The sequence below is a fragment of the Vombatus ursinus genome, unplaced genomic scaffold (assembly GCF_900497805.2).
Source record: "Vombatus ursinus unplaced genomic scaffold, bare-nosed wombat genome assembly UNPS02014811.1, whole genome shotgun sequence".
Lineage (NCBI taxonomy): Eukaryota > Metazoa > Chordata > Mammalia > Diprotodontia > Vombatidae > Vombatus > Vombatus ursinus.
This window is the reverse complement of record NW_020954589.1, coordinates 5230616-5250651: the sequence shown is the minus strand read 5'-3', so window position 1 is coordinate 5250651 and position 20036 is coordinate 5230616. Positions and strand designations below refer to the sequence as shown.

General features: G+C 33.7%; 1 protein-coding gene across 1 annotated transcript; it reads left to right on the top strand.

Annotated features, from left to right (window-relative positions):
• The first annotated feature begins 18181 nt into the window (after positions 1–18181).
• On the top strand, positions 18182–19123 carry LOC114053271 (olfactory receptor 12D2-like). The gene has a single exon (XM_027876190.1). The coding sequence runs from the start codon at positions 18182–18184 to the stop codon at positions 19121–19123; it is 942 nt and encodes a 313-aa protein (XP_027731991.1).
• The last annotated feature ends 913 nt before the right edge of the window (positions 19124–20036 follow it).

Here is a 20036-nt window from a genome sequence, read left to right as displayed (position 1 = left end):
ATTTAAAAAGTTTTTGTATAAACAAAACTAATACAGCCAAAATTAAGAGAGACTTTGGTAAATGGTAAAACATTTTCGTAGCAAATCTCTCATGAAAGTCCCACTTCTAAACTATGTAGAGAACTGATTCAAATTTATAAGAATATAGCTGAATCTCTGAAAAATGGTTGAAGGATATGAATAGTCATTTTTCAGAGGAAGAAATCCAAGCTATCAATAGGTGTATTAAACTGTTTTAAATCACTAATAATTAATACAACCCTGAGGTTCTACCTCACACACATCATATTGACAAAGTTTACAAAAAAGGAAAATGATAAATGTAGGGGAAGCCAAGGGAAAACAAGTAATTAATATACTGTTGGTGTAGCTGTGAACTGGCCTTCCTAGCCATTCTGGAAAGTGATTTATATCCATGTCCCCCAAACTATTAAATTGTCTATTCTCTTTGATCCAGATCCTACTACTAAGTCTATACCCCAACGAAATCAAAGAAAGAGGAAAAGGACCTGTATCTACAAACCCAACGAGATATCATTACATATGTGTGTGTGTGTGTGTGTGTGTGTGTATAGATAGATACATATGTACCTATGCATGTCTCTATATCTCTCTCTATATGTATATGTATATGTATATGTATATACACACATACATGTCAAGAAAAAAAGTAATATGGTGAGAGGGAGGGATAACCAATGTCAGTATTTTGCTTCGTTATCCACATAATGTCAAGACTCTAGAGGAATGATTCCAATATATTGCCTAGACTTCTGTGGAGGATTTGGAGAAGGATATGAAAAGAGCTTTTAGGATAATAAGGCACAGTCTGATTATGATTTCCACCACTGGAGGGAGGAATAACCTCACTGATGAGATCACAAATCCAACTATCTAAATAAATAATGAAAAACTTTATAAAAATTACATTTGTGATATATAAAATAAATCCACATGTGTTATCAACATTTTTGTATATTACCAACAAAACCCAACAAAAAGAAAGAGAAATTCCATTTAAAATAATACAGAATATGGAAATTAGAGCTTTCCCAAAGTTCAGTTAGATAGAAAGCATTGAATTACACATCACTTAGAGGGCTTTGTTTGGAAACTAGATGCCCACTTGGGAATATTGTGGAGCCCATTTATACATGGCTTTATGAGAGAGCCCCTAATTTCCCCCTATGGCTTTTGGAATCTGTAATTCTTTATAATCTTTCACTTTTTTTCCTTCCTTTCATACCTTGATTACACTTGATTAACTCTATGTCTCACATCTGTTTTTTCCACTTTCCTTCTTGCCCAAGGTCTCACTTTATGACAAGTGTGTGCCATATGTAGAACTCAAGACAAGAATTTCTGCTTCAAAGTCTAGTTTGCCTTCTACAATGAATAAAGAGGATCATTAAGGGCCAGAAAGGGCCTATGGGGCAAATGATTTAAGGAGACTTGATAATCAGGAGAAGGGAAGAGGAAATTCTCTTTAGACTAAATCCTATAACCTCATAAATGCATCATTTTTTTGAAGTTATATGAAGGAACAAGGGAAGGTAAAAGAAAGTGAGAAACTGTCCCTCATTCAGTCCATAAGTAGAGAAGGGATAATAATAGTCACTAAGTAAGAGTGAAGACTAGGGCTGATGGGGCAGACAGGATCAATGGAATGAACATGAAGAAATAAGATGGAAGAAGAGAGGATTAAGAAAAAGACACCACTAAACCATACTTTCCTAGAAGAGAAGGGAGGCATATGTTTGTGGTAAGAAACCAGATTCTTAAAATGGGTTTTATCTGGTGGGAATTGGTAACAACAGGAGGCTACTTCCCCATGGAAGCATTGTACCTATAAGGATTTCATCCCAGTCTAGGAGAAGGAATTGTGTGTCTTCCATAGGAGTCAGCATTCAGAGAACCAGACTTCTAGATCTCTAGAGACTGTGTACTCAAGAACCAAAATTACTCAGCTTGAGGCATCCTGCTGTGGGACATATGCTGTCTTGGTTGGTGAATATATGGATGCAAAAATCACGTGACCCACTGTATTTAATGAGGCCTAGTCATTATTTACATTCTACTGGCCATCTTTTTAATATGTCTTCACAACAGGTACATGCCCCACTCTCCACTCATGTTCTCTACATCTTCCTCTGGGAAATATAATCAACTCTATATTGCCATTGCTAGTAGAAGAGGTGTGTCAATCAGAATAAAAGGAAATCATCAATTGGGAAAAATATTTGTAATAAATATTACTGATCAAGGCCTGTAATTCAAGGTTATAGAGAATCAGCACAAAAATATAAAACCCAAAACCATTCAGCAATGGATAAGTTGTCAAAGGTTATGAACAAAAGGTTGTCAGAAGAATTGTTGACAATTAAAAATCATAAGGAAAATTGCTCCAAATTATTCAAAATCATAGAAATGTAAATCAATACAACTCTGATGAAGATAACAAAAGATGGGAATAGTCAATGTTGGAAGGGCTCTAGGAAGTAAAGCATATAAAAAAAACACTGTTGTAAGAGTTGTAAATTGGCTCAACCATTCTGGAAAGCAGTTTGGGGTTATACTAAAAAAAAGTAACTAAAATTTTCATACCCTTTGACTCAAAGGTCCTACTTATATATGGCATATATTCCAAGGATGTCAAAGATAGAAAAAGATTCCATACATAACAATACACTCAGAGCAATACTTTTTTTCCTTAATAGTAATTTATTTTTTCCAATTACATGTAAATAGAATTTTCAACATTCATTTTTGTAGAATTTTGAGTTCCAAATTTTTCTCCCTCCCTCTCTTTCCTCCCCCCTCCCCAAGACAGCAAGTAATCTGATATAGGTTATACATATACAATCATGTTAAACATATTTCCACATTAGTTATCTTGGGAAAGAAGAATCAGAATAAAACGAAAAAAAATACATGAAAGAAAAAAAAACACAAAAATTAGAAATAGTATGCTTTGGTTTGCATTCAGACTCCATACTTCTTCCTCTGGATATTGTCAACATTTTCCATCATGAGTGTTTTGGAATTGTCTTGGATCATTGTACTGCTGAGAATAGCTAAGTCTATCATAGTTAATCATTACAAAATGTTGCTGTTGCTATGTACAATATTCTCCTGGTTCTGCTTACTTTACTCAGCATCAATCCAGTAACCTGTAAGTCTTTCCAGCTTTTTTCTGAAATGTGCTGGTTCATCATTTCTTATAGCAAAATAGTATTCCATTACGTTCATATACCACAACTTGTTCAGTCATTCCCCCAACTGATGAACACCCCCCAATTTCCAATTCCTTGCCACCACAAGAAGAGTTGTTACAGATATTTCTGTACATATAGGTAATTTTCCCTTTTTTATAATCTCTTTGGGATACAAACCTAGTAGTGGTATTGGTGGATCAAAGGGTATGCACAGTCTTGTTGCCCTTTGGGCATAGTTCCAAATTGCAGAGCAAAACTTTTTTGTGGTAGCAAAGAAATGGAAATAAAGTAGGTGTCCGTTGAATAAGGAATGACGAAATAAATTAGGTGACATGATGAAATAACTATGAAGAATTCAGAATAGTTAAAGAGTAAAGGATTTATTGAACATTGCATTATTGAGTTCAATTATTTCTAATTCTGTCTTGGTCTTGTCTTTGCCATTGATCTCTCCCTCCTTCCCTCCCTTCCCTCCACCCCCATCTCTCTCTCTCTATCTCTTTGTCTGTCTGTCTGTCTCTCTCTGTCTCTTCCCTAATGCCAGATGTTTTTGATGACTGTTGCTTCATAATATAGTTTGAGGTCTTAAAGTGCTATTTTCCTTCCATTACTACACTTTTTCACTATTTTCCATTATATTTTAAATCTTTTGCTCTTTCATGTGAATATTGTTATTATTTTATTGTGTTCTTTATTCCTTCGATATCTTAATTGAACTGGCATTAAAACTCTAAATTACCTTTAATGGTATTGTCATGTTAATTATGTAGGCATGACCCATGAGCACTGAATATTCATTCAGCTTTTTAAATTCTTCATTTCTTTAAGGAGGACTTTATAATTGACTCTATTCAAATTTTTTTTTGTGCTTTGGTAAATTAACCATCATATACTTTATTCATTTTGTAGTTATTGGGATTTCCAATAACTATTGGAATTGAGAATGGAATTTCCCTTCCTATTATTTTCTCTTGGATTTTATTATTATTAAAAGGAATGTTGTCACTTCTTGTATGTTTATTTTGTAGCCTGAAATTTGCTGAAGTTATTGCCTCAATATTTTTTTCTAATTCCCTGGGATTTTCTAAGCAATGAATGCATCATTCAATCAGCAAATTGAAATAGTTTTATTTCCTCTTTACCTACTTTTACACCTTTAATTAGTTTTTCTTCTCTTATTGCCCTTGTTAACATTTCCAGAAGTATATAAAATAATAGAACATCCTTGCTTTATTCCTGTATTCACTGTAAATACTCCTAATGTATCCCCATTGCATAGAAATCTTGCCTTTTGGTTTAGATATATACTTTTATGATGTTAGAAATATCCTTCTGTGCTTAAACATTGTAGGTTTTAAAAAGGTATAAAAAATTATCATAGCCTTCCAAAAGCTCTTTTTTTGGCAACTGTTGATATGATCATGTAGTTTTGAGTATTTTTGTTTTAATATAATTTATTATGTTGATTTGGCTACATAATGAGAAGATGGGACTCATGAGAAAAGACCTTAATGTATGGAAAGATTGAAGACAAAAAGAAAAAGGGACAGTAGAGGATAAGATGAATATATAATATCATGGAAATAATGGATATGAACTTAGAGAGACTTCAAGAGATAATACAGGACAGAAAGGCCTAGCATGCTATGGTCCATGGGGTCAGGAAGAATCAGACATGACTGAACAACTCAATAAAAAAATAAAAATTATATTGTTTGTTTTCACAATGTTGAGTCCCTTCTTGTTTTCCTGGTATAAATCCAACTTGGTCAGAAGGAATAATCTCTTGGATTAATTGCTGCAGTCTAACAAGACATTATTTAAAGTTTCTGAACTGGTGTTTGTTAATGATATTGGTTTATAGTTTTTTGAGGCTTTATTTTTCCCTGGTTTAAGTGTTAGAATATATTTATCTTATAAAAGGAATCCAGTAGAGTCTTTTCTCTCTCAGTTTTTGAGAATGATTTGTGTAGTGTTGATGTTAGTTGTTCTTTAAAAGTTTGATAGAATTCTAATATAAATCAATGAGGAATAGGCAATTTCTGCCTCTCCCCCTGTAATTCCTTTATAGTTAGTTCTCTTTCTTTTCTCGAGATTGGATTGTTATAATTTTCATTCAGTTTTCTGCTTTTTTGAGTAATTCATATTTTTAAAGTTATGCCTTCTATTTCTTTTGCATTCTCTGTTTTGGTAGTATACAGTTGAACTTAGTAGGTTCAGATTATTTATTTTGTTTCTTCCGGTTTTGTTATGATTTTACCATATTTATTTGCTATGGTAAGTTCCCTGGGGAGCGAATCTTAAAGTTGACTCAAGCTTTCTCCCCTGTCAGGGAATTTACTTTTCACCAACTTCAGTCTCTGGCCCAAGGGACTTCGGGGGGAACAAATATGGCCCAAGCTAGATGCCAGTTCCCTTTCCTTTACTCCTGGCACATACATAATAGTTATTTTATACATTGTTCTCCTGATTCTGTTCACCTCACTTTGCATCAGTTCATAAAGTCTTCCTGGATTTCTCTGAAACTGACATCTACATCATTTCTTATACCACAGTAGTATTTGGTTATATTTATATACCATAACATTTTTTAGCCATTCACTAATTGAAGGGTACCCTCTTACTTTCCAATTCTTCCCCATCATAGATGTATATTATGTATGTATACACACTCATACATACAAACACAAAGACATGCATATGTGTCTTTTTCCTCTCTCTTTGATTTCTTTCAGATTTATTGAATGATTCTGAGAGTCAAGGGCATGCACCATTTAATAATGTATAATTCCAAATTGCTTTTCAAATGGCTAGGAAAATTAACAGCTATGCCAAAAGTACATTAACACACTTTTTTTTCCTTTTTGTTAACTTTGCCAATCTTAAGACTGTGAAATGGAACCTCAGGGTTATTTCATTTTGCCCTCCTCTCGTTATTAGTGATTGAGGGCATTTTAATATTAATTTTGATAGTTTGTATTCTTTCCTCTGAAAATTGTTCATATCTTTTGAGTATTTATCAATTGGAGAGTGACTATTATTCTTATAAAATTGAACCAGTTTCTATGGGACATTAATTAGATAAAGAGGATGTAAATTCCCGCCCCCCCCCCATTCATCTTCTCTTCTAATTTTAGCTGTGTTGGTTTTATTTGGGCAAAGTTTTTAAATTTTATGTAATCGTAATTGCCTATTTTACTTTTTGTGATCCTTTTTTATTGTTTGGTCATGAACTCTTAGTAGTACCTAGATCTAGCAAGTAATTTCTTCCTTGCTCCTCAAATTTGTTTACTGACGTCATCTTGTATGTCTAACTCACATACCTCTCTAGAATTTATGTTAGTATAATGTGTGAGATATTGATTTATACTTATTTTTTTCCAGACTGCTTTCCATTTTTCTGAACAGTTTGTTCTTTTTCAAATAGTGAGTTCTTACCACCAAATCTGGGATATTTGGGTTTACCAAACACTAGTGTTCCATTGCTTTTATATATTATGTACCTTATCTGTTCCATTCATTGATCTATTTTTTTAACTAGTACCAAATGATGTTGATGATTACTACTTTGAAGGATAGTTTAAGGTTTGGTAGACCTGCTAGGCCCCCTTTCTTTCCATTTTTTTTCTTGATTTCCCTTGAAATTCTTTGCATTTATTCCTCTAGATCAATTTTGTTATAATTTTTTCTTAGCTCTATAAAGTACTCCTTTGGTAGTGTGATAAGGATGACACTGAATAACTAAATTAATTTAGGTAATATTATCATTTTTATTATATTGGCTTGGCTTATCCATGAGCAATTAATATTTCTTAAATTTTTTAGATCTATTCATTTGTGTAAAGAGTGTTTTGTAACTGTATTCATAAAGTCTTGGAAGTTTCCCAAGTTTTTATATATTCTGTAGTCTTTTGAATTGGAATTTCTCTTTCTATAACGGCTAGATTTTATTTGCAATTTACAGATACACTGATGATTTCTGTGGGATTATTTAATACCTTGAATCTTTCCTGAATTTTTAATTGTTTCAATTAATTTTTAGTTGATTCTCTATGGTTCTATAAGTAAATAATTATATCACCTATGAAAAGTGATATTTTGTTTCTTTTTTTGCATACGCTTATTCCCTCAATTTTGTTATCTTGTCATATTTCTATAGCTAGCAATCCCACCCTTATATTGAATAGTAATAGTGATAATAGACATCCTGGCTTTACATCTTTTCTTACTGGAGGGACCTCTAGTTTATTTCTAGCACATATAATGCTGACTCTTCAATTTAGATACATATTATTTATATTTGGGAAAAGTTTTTTTTTATTATTGTGTTTCTAGTTTTTTTAAAACAAGAGTGGATGTTGTATCTAGTAAAAAAAACCTTTTTATGTATTTATTGCTATAAATACCTGACTTTAGTTGTTTTTGGTTATTAATGTGGTCAATTATGTTTATAGTTTTCCTATTATTGAACCAGTGCTGCATTAATGATATAAGTCTAGCCTGGTCATATTTTACAATCTTTGTGATAATCACTTTACTAATATTTTTAAAAGTTTGCATTAAAATTCATTAGAGATATTGATCTATATAGTCTTTTTCTAATATGATGATACTCTGGTTTAGGTATCAAGTCAATAAACCAACAATACCAACATAAATGGTATAAAGATGATATTTGTAACCTGGATGGAATTTGACAATACCACTTATTAACCTATATTTTCACATAGCTTTTGTAGTAATTAGTCATTAATTAAATGTTTGTAGAATTCACTGTGATATCCATATGGTGCCAACTTCTTTTTTCTGTTGGCTCTCATTTATGTTCTGTTCACTTTTTTTCATGAGATGGGGTTAAGTTCTCTATTTCTTGTTTTTCTGAGTCTGAACATTTAATATTGTTATAAATATTCATCCATTTCATTTAGATGATTAATATTATTAGTATAAAATTGACAAAATAGTTTCTAATAATTTTGTTTCTTTTTTATTTGAGGTGAATTCACTATTAAATTTTTGATACTGTTAATTTGATTTCCTCATTTATTTAAAAAATAAAATTTGCTGATGACTTATTTTTTTAAACTGGCTCCCTTTATTCATTAGTTCAAGTTTTTCTTCTAATTTTGTTAATCTTTTTTTTATTTTAAAGATTTCTATCTTTAAGTTTAATTGAGGATTGTTATTTCTTGATTTTCTAGGTTTTTTTTAATTGCATGCCCAATTTCTTGATCTGTTATTTTTCTCCATTTTGATCAAATTCTTCAGAAATATAAAAAGTTTCCTAAGGATTACTTTGTCTGTATCCCAGAAATTTGGGTATATTGTTTCATTGTTGTCATTATCTTTAATAAAATTAGTATTTGTTTCTATGATTTGATCTGCCCATTCTTTAGGATCAAGTTATCCGAGTTCTAATTTTTAGTTTCTTTAATGTAATCTTTAATTATTCTCTATTGTAGTTTCTAGTTTTTAACAAGTTTTCTCCAGTGAATATGATTTATTTTGAATTGTGGTCCATAAAAGATGTGTTCAATATTTTTTCTTTTGTGCATTTGCTTGGGTAGTTTTATGCTTCAATGCATGGTCAATTTCAACAAAGAAATTATAGTCATGCTTTGCAGATTCTAAGGGAACTCACTTATCATCTTATAATAGAGTACAAACAGTTCATTGTTTTTTTAGTTTTTTTTGTTCAATTAATTTGTTTCTTTTTATGTTTTTGATTTGTGGTTGTATTTCAAAGTTTCCATGCAGCTCTGGTCTTTTTTTTTTTTAATCAGGAATGCTTGATGGTCCTCTATTAAAGGTACGGTAAAGTTTCTTTCCCTTTCCCCTCTTCTTCATCCCCAAAGTTTATACTATTTTGATTGGTGAGCAAAATTATACTAATTTTGCTTGTAAGCCTATATCTTTTGTCCTTTGAAATATTTATTTCAAACTTTCCCTTCCTTTCAAGTAAGTGGTGGCTGCTAAGTTTTGTGTGATACTGACTGCATCTCCTCAGTACTTAAATTCTTTCTTTCTGACTGCTTACAGTTGTATTGTTTCCTTAATCTCAAAGCTTTAGATTTTGGCTATGATGTTTCTTGGAGCTGTTATTTTTGTTTTTTTTTTTAAAGGAGGTAACTGGTAGATTCTCTTCTCACTTTGCCCATTGGTTCTAAGAGATCTGGATGGTTTTCTTTTGAAATGTGATTTTTGGGTCTTTTTTTGTCATGGATTTCATCTAGGTTCTTAAATCTCTCCTCAATTTGTTTTCTAGAACAATTGTGTTGACAGAACTACACACTCTTTTTTTTTTTTCTGGGAGTCTGGCCCTAGTCATTGTGCTTTTGACTTAGATTGAGCTGGAGGCTGAAACTAACGCCTTTCCCACCGCATTCTAGAGATCACAGACACCCAGATGTTTTCTTGCTTCTGTACTTACTCCTTGTTGAATACACAGCTTAGGGCCTGTGACCAATCCTTGCCCTAGAATGCTATTCCTAGGTTCAAGTTCCCTTGTAAGTCAATCCTGGATCCATAAATCAGTACACTGTACTGAGAGATAGAGCTGCCAGTTACAATCTTTCTGCTCCCTACACAAGGTCCCCACTCTAAAAGTTTGGGAACTCTTTTTGTCCTTGTGAACAATTTTAGACAGACCCTGGTTCAGTTTCTGGGCTTGAAGATTTCATGGCTAACCCTAATGACAATCTTTCCCACTCTTGAACTACTAAAGCAATTTGTACTTACTTGATTTTTTAAATTTTCCTTGAATTATTTACATATATTACTTATTTCTCATATTATCCTATAGTTCTTTTGAGGGAATAGACTATCTTATTATTTGTCCTCTATATTTACTAATACAGTAACTTATACATAGTAATAATTCAATGTATATTATTTAACAAGTAATATTAATAAATTATGCCCTCTGAATGAATGAAAAAACTGTACAAATTGGCAATAAAAATCCCTAAAAGGCAGGATAGTATATAGCAAAAGACATGATGTCACTCTGAATTCAATAAACTTACCTCTGACATAAATATAAACTCCTTTGTTTGTTGTTTTAATATGATCATGAGTTGGCCATTCTTTTTGACATTTCTAGTCAACCTACACATCAATACCCTTCATGCCCTCTACGATTTATCTATATTTGGGACTCTCAAATATAACTTATTTGCTAATTCTGACCCCACAATACTTTTACAGCTATCTACCGGTGTTAGAAGATTCCTTCCTTACTTCTATCTCATGCCCCTAGTACTCTTTAAGATTTAGCTTGTGCCAATGAAGAGAAGAATGTTTTAAAAAGCAGAATTGGCCAAATGGAAAAGGAAGTCCAAAAGCTCACTGAAGAAAATACTTCCTTATAAATTAGAATGGAGCAAGTGGAAGCTAATGACTTTATGAGAAATCAAGAAATTATAAAACAAAATCAAAAGAATGAAAAAATAGAAGACAATGTGAAATATCTCATTGGAAAAACAATTGACCTGGAAAAGAGATCCAGGAGAGAGAATCTGAAAATTATTGGACTACCTGAAAGCCACGATCAAAGAAAGAACCTAAACATCATCTTTCAAGAAATTATCAAGGAAAACTGCCCTGATATTCTAGAACCAGAGGGTAAAATAGAAATTGAAAATATCCACTGATCACCTTCAGAAAGAGATCCTCAAAGGAAAACTCCTAGGAATACTATAGACAAATTCCAGAGTTCCCAGGCCAAAGAGAAAATATTGCAATAAGCTAGAAAGAAACAATTCAAGTATTGTGGAAATACAATCAGGATAACACAAGATTTAGCAGCTTCTACATTAAGAGACTGGAGGGCTTGGAATATAATATTCTGGAGGGCAAAGGAGATAGGATTACAACCAAGAATCACCTACCCAGCAAAACTGAGTATAATCCTTCAGGGGAAAAAGTTAACATTCAGTGAAATAGAGGACTTTCAAGCATTCTTAATGAAAGACCAAAGTTGAATAGAAAATTTGATTTTCAAATACAAGACTCAAGAGAAGCATGAAAAGGTAAACAGAAAAGATAAATCATAAGGGACTTATTAAAGTTGACCAGTATACATTCCTACAATGAAAGATGATATTTGTAACTCATGAGACCCTTGTCAATATTAGGGTAGTTGGAGGGGAAAATTATATATTTAGATAGATAGATAGATAGATAGATAGATAGATAGATAGATAGATAGATAGATTGAGGGTACAGGGTGAATTGAAGATGAAGAAGTGATATCTAAAAAATAAAATTAAGGGGTAACACAGGATTGTGTTAGAAGAGGGAGAAAGGGAGAGGTAGAATGGGGTAAATTATCTTACATAAAATAGACAAGAAAAAACTTTTACAGTGGAGGGGAAGTGGGGGAAGGTGAGAGGGAATTAGTGAATCTTATTCTCATCTGATTTGGCTTAAGGAGGGAATAACATTCACACTCAATTGGGTATGGAAATCTATCTTACCCTACAGGAAAATAGGGGGGATGGGAATAAGAGAGTGAGGTGGGGGAGATGATAGAAGAGAGGGCAGATTGGGGTATGGGAAATACTTCTGAGGAGGGACAGAGTTAAAAGAGAGAATAGAATAAACAAGGGGGGCAGGATAGGATGAAGGGAAATATACTTAGTCTTTCATAACATGACTACTATGGAAATGTTTTGCATGACTACACATGTATAACCTGTATCAATTTGCTTACCTTCTCAATGAGGGTGGGTGGGGAGGGAAGAAGGGAGAAAATTTGGAACCCAAAGTTTTAAAAACAAATGCTAAAAATTGTCTTTACATGTAACTGGGAAATGATATACAGGCAATGGGGTAAAGAAATCTATTCTGTCCTACAGGAAAATAGAAGGGGAAGGGGATAAGATAAAGGGGTGATAGAAGAGAGGGCAGATTAGGGAAAGGGGTATACAGAATGCACTTCGTCTTGGAGTGGGGGCAATGGCAAGATAGGGAAAAAAATTTGGAACTCAAAATCTTATGGAAGTGAATGTTGAAAACTAAAAATAAATTTTAAAAAATAAAGAAAGAAAAGAAAAAAAAGGATTTAGTTTGTGTTACCTTCTGCAGGCTTTTCATGGGTCCCCAGTGCTCATGATTTCCTCCAACTAGGTTACCTAATATTTGATTCTAATATGTCTTATATTTATTTATACATGTATATGTTATCTCTGTCTTCAAAATTTAAGATCATTGAGTGCAGGAATCATTTCTATTTTGTTTTTGCACTCCTAGTACCTTGAACAGTATACGTAATAGTCCTTAATAGATGTTTTTGATGGATGGCTAGATAGATTTAGAAACAGGAGATCTGGAATTGAATACTAGTTCTGAAAGTTTCCAGTTGTGTGATTATTGGCATGGTACTTTCCCATGCTGAGTCTCAATTTCTTCATGTACAAAATTTCAGAAAGTTACTTGTTCTATCTACTTCACAGAGTTGTAGTGAGAAAAGGTTCTTGAAAACCTCTAGGCACAATATAAATATGTATTATTACTATTATTTTTTTACAACCACTAGGTTACTAGGTTTCTTTTCGTTAAAAACTCATTTTTGATTTTTCTTATCCACCTCATGAAGTAATACTATTTTATTAATAGGAATCTGATAAGAAAGGAACAATAACTGTAGATATAGGAAATTAAAGTGTGTACTTTCCATGCTCCTTAAAAGGAGTGTGGCTGGAGTTGTATTGTTGGAAAGGTAAGCTTTTTAGTGATAGAAAACAAGGAGCATGATATTTCTGATGAATTTGCTACTGTCTAGGGTTCTGAAACTGAAGAGGGAAAATGGAACATGTAGGATTTGAGGGAGCAAAAAGAAACAAACTCAGGAGACAAAATCCCCAAGGATATTGCCTCCTGTTTATGCTTGGAAAAACATCCTTTTAAAAGTTATCCAATCAGTATTTTCTGCCACCCCAGAGACTTTTTTACTTTGGTCTCTTGTGCTCTTGAGCTGCATTATTCTTACAGAGGCAGGCAGCATATCACAAGATGGATAAGAAGTTTCTTATTGATTATTTAAAACTCATATTGATTATTCTACAGAACTAAGCTTTTCCACTGCCTTTCAAACTTTGCCATAGTTGCCAAACTTGAGGACCTTTCTAATTCCCAGATTTGAAAATGTGATCAAGTAAGAGAATTTTTTTGGGAATCTCATATTTTGTACTTCATAGTTCAATACTTACCTGATGGTTAGATTAGAAGGTACTGCTGAGTGATAACCCAATGTTGTGGCTCATAGTAGGAGGAAAAGCATATTATGTCTTGCCATCTTGATTACTCCCTTTGCTTCATTCTCTTGTCAGAACTATCTGAGTATCATCTTTCTAGCCTGTCCCTGAAGAGTTTTTCACTAATCAAACTGTATTGGAGATACTTTTCATCTCTTTTGTGGAAAGTAGTTTAATACATTCTGTGTGAAGCTACATAAGTCTTTTCCACACTGCTCAATACTGGCTCACTCTGCAATCTGTGGATGATTGTAAGTAATAGAATTTTACACATACTTTCAATTAACTGAAGAGTGTCAAAACAAAAGGACCAGTTGTTCAAGGACCATCCTGTTTAAAGGTCCAGTGATTGTTAAAAGATCTCCAAGACCCTTTTGCAACACTAGGATCTATGATTATGTAAGTCCTCCCTTCCAGTGCCTTCTATTTTCCATTTAATCTACCTTAGCCTGTGGTTCTTATCTACTTCATCCCTCACCTTCAACTCATTTCACCTCTTGCTTGAAATTCCTTCAGTACATATTTCTCATGTTAATGGCTATTTTTCTATCAGTGTATCTCACTATGCCAATGCCCATCACCTTTCTATTTTACCCTCAAAATAAGGAAAAATTCACATCTCTCTTTCTCTTGGCACTGTGTGTATACAGCCACATATGCATTTATACATAAGTATTTTTCTGTGTTCATTTTTTCGTGAACAAAGAGAATTATGAAAAACATCCATCTTTTTCTGTGTTCTTCAGCTCATTTTTCTCAACTCAAATGGGATTATTATTCCTCATACATAATATGATTCTTGCCTTGAATGTCACTACTAGAAATTCTCAAAAAGATTAAATGCTATGTTGTAGTAATATTCCATTACATTCACGTTTCAAAATTTGTTTGGCTAATATCTAATTCAAAAATTTATTCTTTACTATTAAAGACAGGATTCAAGAATAAATTATTTACTGAAAAGGTATTGCTATAAACTTTTTTTTTTTTTTACTGTTTTTGAATCCTTTCTATTTTTGACCTTCTAGAAGTATGTGCCTGACAATTTGATCATTAGGTGAGCAGAAAAGAGAAATTTTAGTCAAGTTTTAGCATAACTCCAAAATGTTTTTCCAGAATTTTCATAGCTCTACCAATAGTCTTCAGACTAGTCATGAATACTAGTCTTTCCACAAACTCTTCAACATTTATTATTCTCATATTTTGTCATCTTTGTAAATTTTCTGGGTGTGAAATGAAACCTCAAACTTATATTGATTTGTACTTCTCTTATTATTAGTGATTTACAATTTTTCATTTAAGAACTATTTGTTGATGCCTTTTGGTGACTAATCCATTGGGGAAATAGTTATTGATATTATATGCTAGTATAGTTTATTATACATCTTAAATATCAGAGATATTTAATGTAAATATTTTCCACATTCTAATGCTTCCCTTCTTATCCTAGTACTATTGATTTTGTTAGCTCAAAGGCTTTTCAGTTTCTTGCAATGGAAACTGCTGTCTTTTGTCATCATCTCTATTCCATGATTGGCTGTTAATTGTCCTCTTAACAATAGCTGTGAAAGGTACCTGACTTGGTTTTCTTCCATGTTTTTGTTTTTTTAAAATAGTGTGATCTTTACTATTCAAGTTGTGTCAGAATTTTGAGCTTATTGTAAAATGCATTGCTAGTGGAATATGTTGCCCTAAGCTTAATCTCTGCCAAACTTCATCGCAGTTTACCTAGCAATGTTTTTTTTTTTTAAAAGTTCTTCCTCGAGAAATTAATGTTCTCAGGCTTGTTTAATATTGGATCATTGAGTTTTAACATTTCTGATTCCTCCTTATCCACTCTATTGTACTAATCTACTCTTCTATTTCTAAAAGCAGTCGTCAATTAGTTTGATTACTGTTTTCTAATGTGACTTGAAATCTGGAAGAGCTATATCCCAAATTATGATGTTTAAAACTCTGTCCTCTCTGTCTCTACCTCTTTCATGCTTTTTCAAATTCAGTGTCCTATATACACATACACACACACACTTATACATACACAATTGTCTTGCTCAGAACAACACTGAAAGGTAGTGAGGTCACTTAGTCAAATACCATTTCTTTAGCACTATTATGTTCTAGGCGTTGTGTCAGTCCCTGTTCACAAGGAGCTCATAGTCTAATGAATAAGATAATGTGCAAACAACTGTTTACAAGTGAGATACAGGCAAGGTAAATTATAGGTAATCTCACAGGGAAGACACTAAGATTCAGGAGGATGTAGACTCATACATTTTGACTTGGAGGAAGAGACCCTTAGAGGCAATTATAGTCAAAACTCCTTATTTCAAAGATGAGCAAACTGTGAATTTAAGTGATATTGAGTTTAAGTAGATACTCAGGTCCCATGGGGAGTGAGTGACAGACTTGGGATTTGAAATCAAATGATTCCAAATACAGCATTCTTTCCACTGTAACTTGTTGTTCCTCAATAGTCTCAACAAAGTATTGCATGTATTTCCACTCCTATTTTATTGGCCAGAAGGTTTAGAATCAGATGGGTCATCAGAGATCACCTAGTCAAATACGCTGATTTTACAGATAAAGAGACTGAGGCCCAGAGAGATTAAATGACTGTTTCAAAGCATTTTAGGGAGTAAATAGAAAAATCATGATTTGAGTACCTTTCCCTTGTTAAACCCAGTGATATTTCCAAACACTCCCTTGTGGAGAGTTAGAAAAGCTTAAATGACCTGACAATATCCATTAAGTTAATAAACAAGTGGCAGAAACTGGACTTGAACCCTCGTTCTTTATCTTCACATCCAGTGCTTTTGTAACATGCAGGGTGGTATCTCCTCATGCTTTGTAGACTTTTCTTTTTTCCTGAGAGCAAAGCCATTTTGCTGTTAATTGTTCACGAAGATCACTGACTGGGCATGGGGCTGAAGTTGGAATTATGCTGTTAAATAATGTAGCAATTTAGAGTAATGCTTCATTTAGAAGTAATACTTCAGGAGTCTCACCATTTCAAGAGAAAAAGAAGAGCTGCAAGTCTGAGTTACATGTGGACTTGCCAATAAAGTGCACTCTTTGGGCAACACCAGGAAAGAGCAAAATGACCAGTTAAAACAAAGAAAAATTGCAACCTGATGTGTGTAATTGAATATGAAGAGAGAGTAGGATGTTATTATTAGACACAGAATTATGATTTTTTAAGCGTCAAAGACTTATCCTCTCAACTCCCTCTGTGTTTCCTTCTGTCTCTGTCACTTTCTGTCTCTATCTGTCTGTCTCTCATACACACACACACACACACACACACACACTCATGTACCCCTTTCACTTCATCTAAATCTGTTTCTCCCATTTTTCTTCCATGGTGTTGCATATTCATAAGGTTCCTTAGTTTGCTTTCCACAGTAAAAACACACAAGGCAGCAAGTCATTTGTGGAAGAAAGGAGGTCTAAATGTTGCAGTTTCCATGGAAGGTCTCTGGGAAGGTTTATTGTTTCCAGTGTTTCCACAGAGTCAGAAATCCATTTAGGGTGAAAGTTATAATTGCCTAATTGTTTTCTAATAAGCTTGGTGCCTTCTGATTAATGGCAAAATAATTTGTCTCTTTCAAAGCACTTTTAAGTTACAAGAATTTTAAAAGATCCTCCATTGAAATTGTTTAGAGTTGCAAAGGGATTTATATGTGTCATTTCATTGAGTCCTCTCCTCATCCCAGAGAGGGAGTCCAGATATTTGTTATGCTTTACCTTGGGAATACTATTATTATTTCCTTTATTGTCTCCTTTTACTTCAAAACAATGATATTTCTACTATGGAAGTTCAGATATCTGGGTATATGGGTAGCAGTAGCATCAACAAAAATGAATGGATAAAACCTAAACATCATTTTTATGTGATTAAGAATATATTTTATGGTACTCTTCTTATTCCACCCTCTTCATGATTCTCTTTCTATCAGGTTAAGTTAAAAATGAGACTGTATGTTATTGAGCTTATAACAATAGATGATGGTCCTGGGGAAGGATGAGACAATTGTTTTAAGAGTTTAAATAGTTAAGAGACAGCCTTTGTAATGTAGAATAAAAAAATAGGCTACTGAAGAAAAACAGGAACATTTATTGCCTAGTAGTCTTTTATTATAACTGAATGTATGCATCAATGAGACTGGGGAGAGAGGGGCTATAAAATGTGGGAGGAAGAATAGGTCTGGGAGTCCATCTCACAACAACCATTATCTTAGTGGTCAGACAATATGAGAAAACATATCAGTAAAGTTACTTCTTCAGGAAGGACTTTTTGCTCTCTTCTTCAAGTTATACTTTGCTATATGTGTGTTCTGTGTCTTATCTTTCTTGATGGTGATGGTGAAGTCATTCTATTGGTGTTCAGTTTAATTTAGTTAATTTGGTTAAATTCCAAAAACATTTATTAAGTTTTATTGCATGTAAAGGACTAAGGCATGTGCTGCAAGAGAACTAAAGTTTAGAAAAGTCATGGAGCCTGTTCTCATGAGGCTTATAGTCTCTTATTTGTCTATACACTATTAGAGATGTTATGATTTTTTTTTCACACCACTTGAGGTTGATTTCATGGAGAACAGGAATCACTTCCCCATGATTTGGTGCCATTTTTAGCAGCAGATTTCTAGGCTGGTTCAACCACAGTTTATAGACGGGATAGCACTTCTTACTTTTTTATGTTCTTTTGCAGCAATGCCTAACCATACCTCAGTGAATGAGTTCCTTCTTCTTGGAATAACAGACAGTCAGGAACTGGAACATTACCTCTTTGTGGTTTTTCTCATCATATACATCCTCATCCTTATTGGGAATGGTGCCATCCTGCTGATTGTCATCTCTGAGCCTCAACTCCATTCCCCTATGTATTTTTTCTTGGGTAACCTCTCCTGTCTGGACATCTGCTACTCCACAGTAACACTGCCCAAAATGCTAGATGATTTCCTCTCCATCCACAAGACCATCTCCTTTGTGGGCTGTATTACTCAGCTCCATTTCTTCCATTTCCTTGGTAGCACAGAGGCCATCCTTCTGGGTGTCATGGCCTTTGACCGCTTTGTGGCCATCTGTAATCCACTCCGCTATATGCTTCTCATGAAGCACCAAGTGTGCCTCTGCTTGGCTGCTGTAACCTGGATCACTGGTTTCTTCCATGCCTTGCTCCATTCCGTTATGACTTCCCACTTGACATTCTGTGTATCCAATCACATCCACCACTTCTTCTGTGACATCAAGCCATTACTGGATCTGGCCTGTGGGAATACGGAGCTCAACCAGTGGATGCTTAAAACAGTCACTGGCACCATTGCCATGAGCACCTTCTTCTTTATACTCCTCTCCTATTTCTACATTATCAGTTTTCTCCTTTTCAAGAGTCGTTCTTGTAGTATGCTTCAGAAAGCATTGTCAACCTGTGCTTCCCACTTTATAGTGGTCATTTTTTTCTATGTACCTACTACTGTCACCTATATTCGTCCCTCCTCAGGCAGCTCCATGGATCAAGATCAAATAGTGGCTATCATATACTGTGTGGTCACTCCAGTTCTGAATCCACTGATCTATACCTTGAGGAACAAGGATGTGAAACGGACACTGAGAAAAGCCATTAGAAAGAAACTATGGCCTGAACACCTTTAAAGAACTGTTTTGGGGACATTTTCAGTTTGTAAAGGAGAAGAATAAGCCTGATTAAATTTCTGATTTCAGGTATATGATGTGTTTGGCCCACCATCCTGATTTTTTGAGTTATGAGGAGGTGCTTTCTATGGTTTAGGAACTATGAGTTCAAGAGTGTGAACCTCAGTTGATTCCTATTCTAAGCCTACTCTTTTCTCCCCACTTCCTATTAGTTTTCAATGACAACTTCTTGATGTTTGGAACATTCTCACCTACTCTGGCAGTTAGTGGTGTATTAAAAAACAGAATCACAATGTGATTATATAGAAGAGAATGGATTCTTCAAGATAATTTTATCCACACTTCTGATTTTTTATATTGTAAAGTGGAACCCTGAGATGTTATTTGATTTGTTCAAGGTTGAGTAAGTGGAAGAAGAGTGGCTTGAACCCTTGTCTTTTGTTTGTAATTCTCACACAGTTCCCAGAATCCTACATTAACTCTTTCAAGGACTCTTCCTTTGTCATTTGTAACAAATGACTCTGGTTCTGACAAAATATTAAAAATATAATACCTTTCAGATGGAAAAGTGGCTTTTTTCTTGACATATTTTCAATTCTTGTTTTGTCTTTGTTCTTTAATATTTTTTATTTTGGTGTCCAAGTTAATAATAAATGTCTTTAAAATGTTATTGATCCTTTTAAAAGCACATTGTTTCTAGATAAAAGAGGCATCTCTTCTCTCCCTGACCCAAAATGAATCTTCTATATTGTAAACAAACAAAACCAACTGATATTGTTACTACAACTGACAATGTGTTCACTCATTCATGTGCCGGCTCTCTGCAAATTTGATATGTTGTCCCAAATGACACCTGATATGCTTCTATAGCAAAAGCAACCATTATTCCACTCATCTGTAGCTTTCTGTAAGC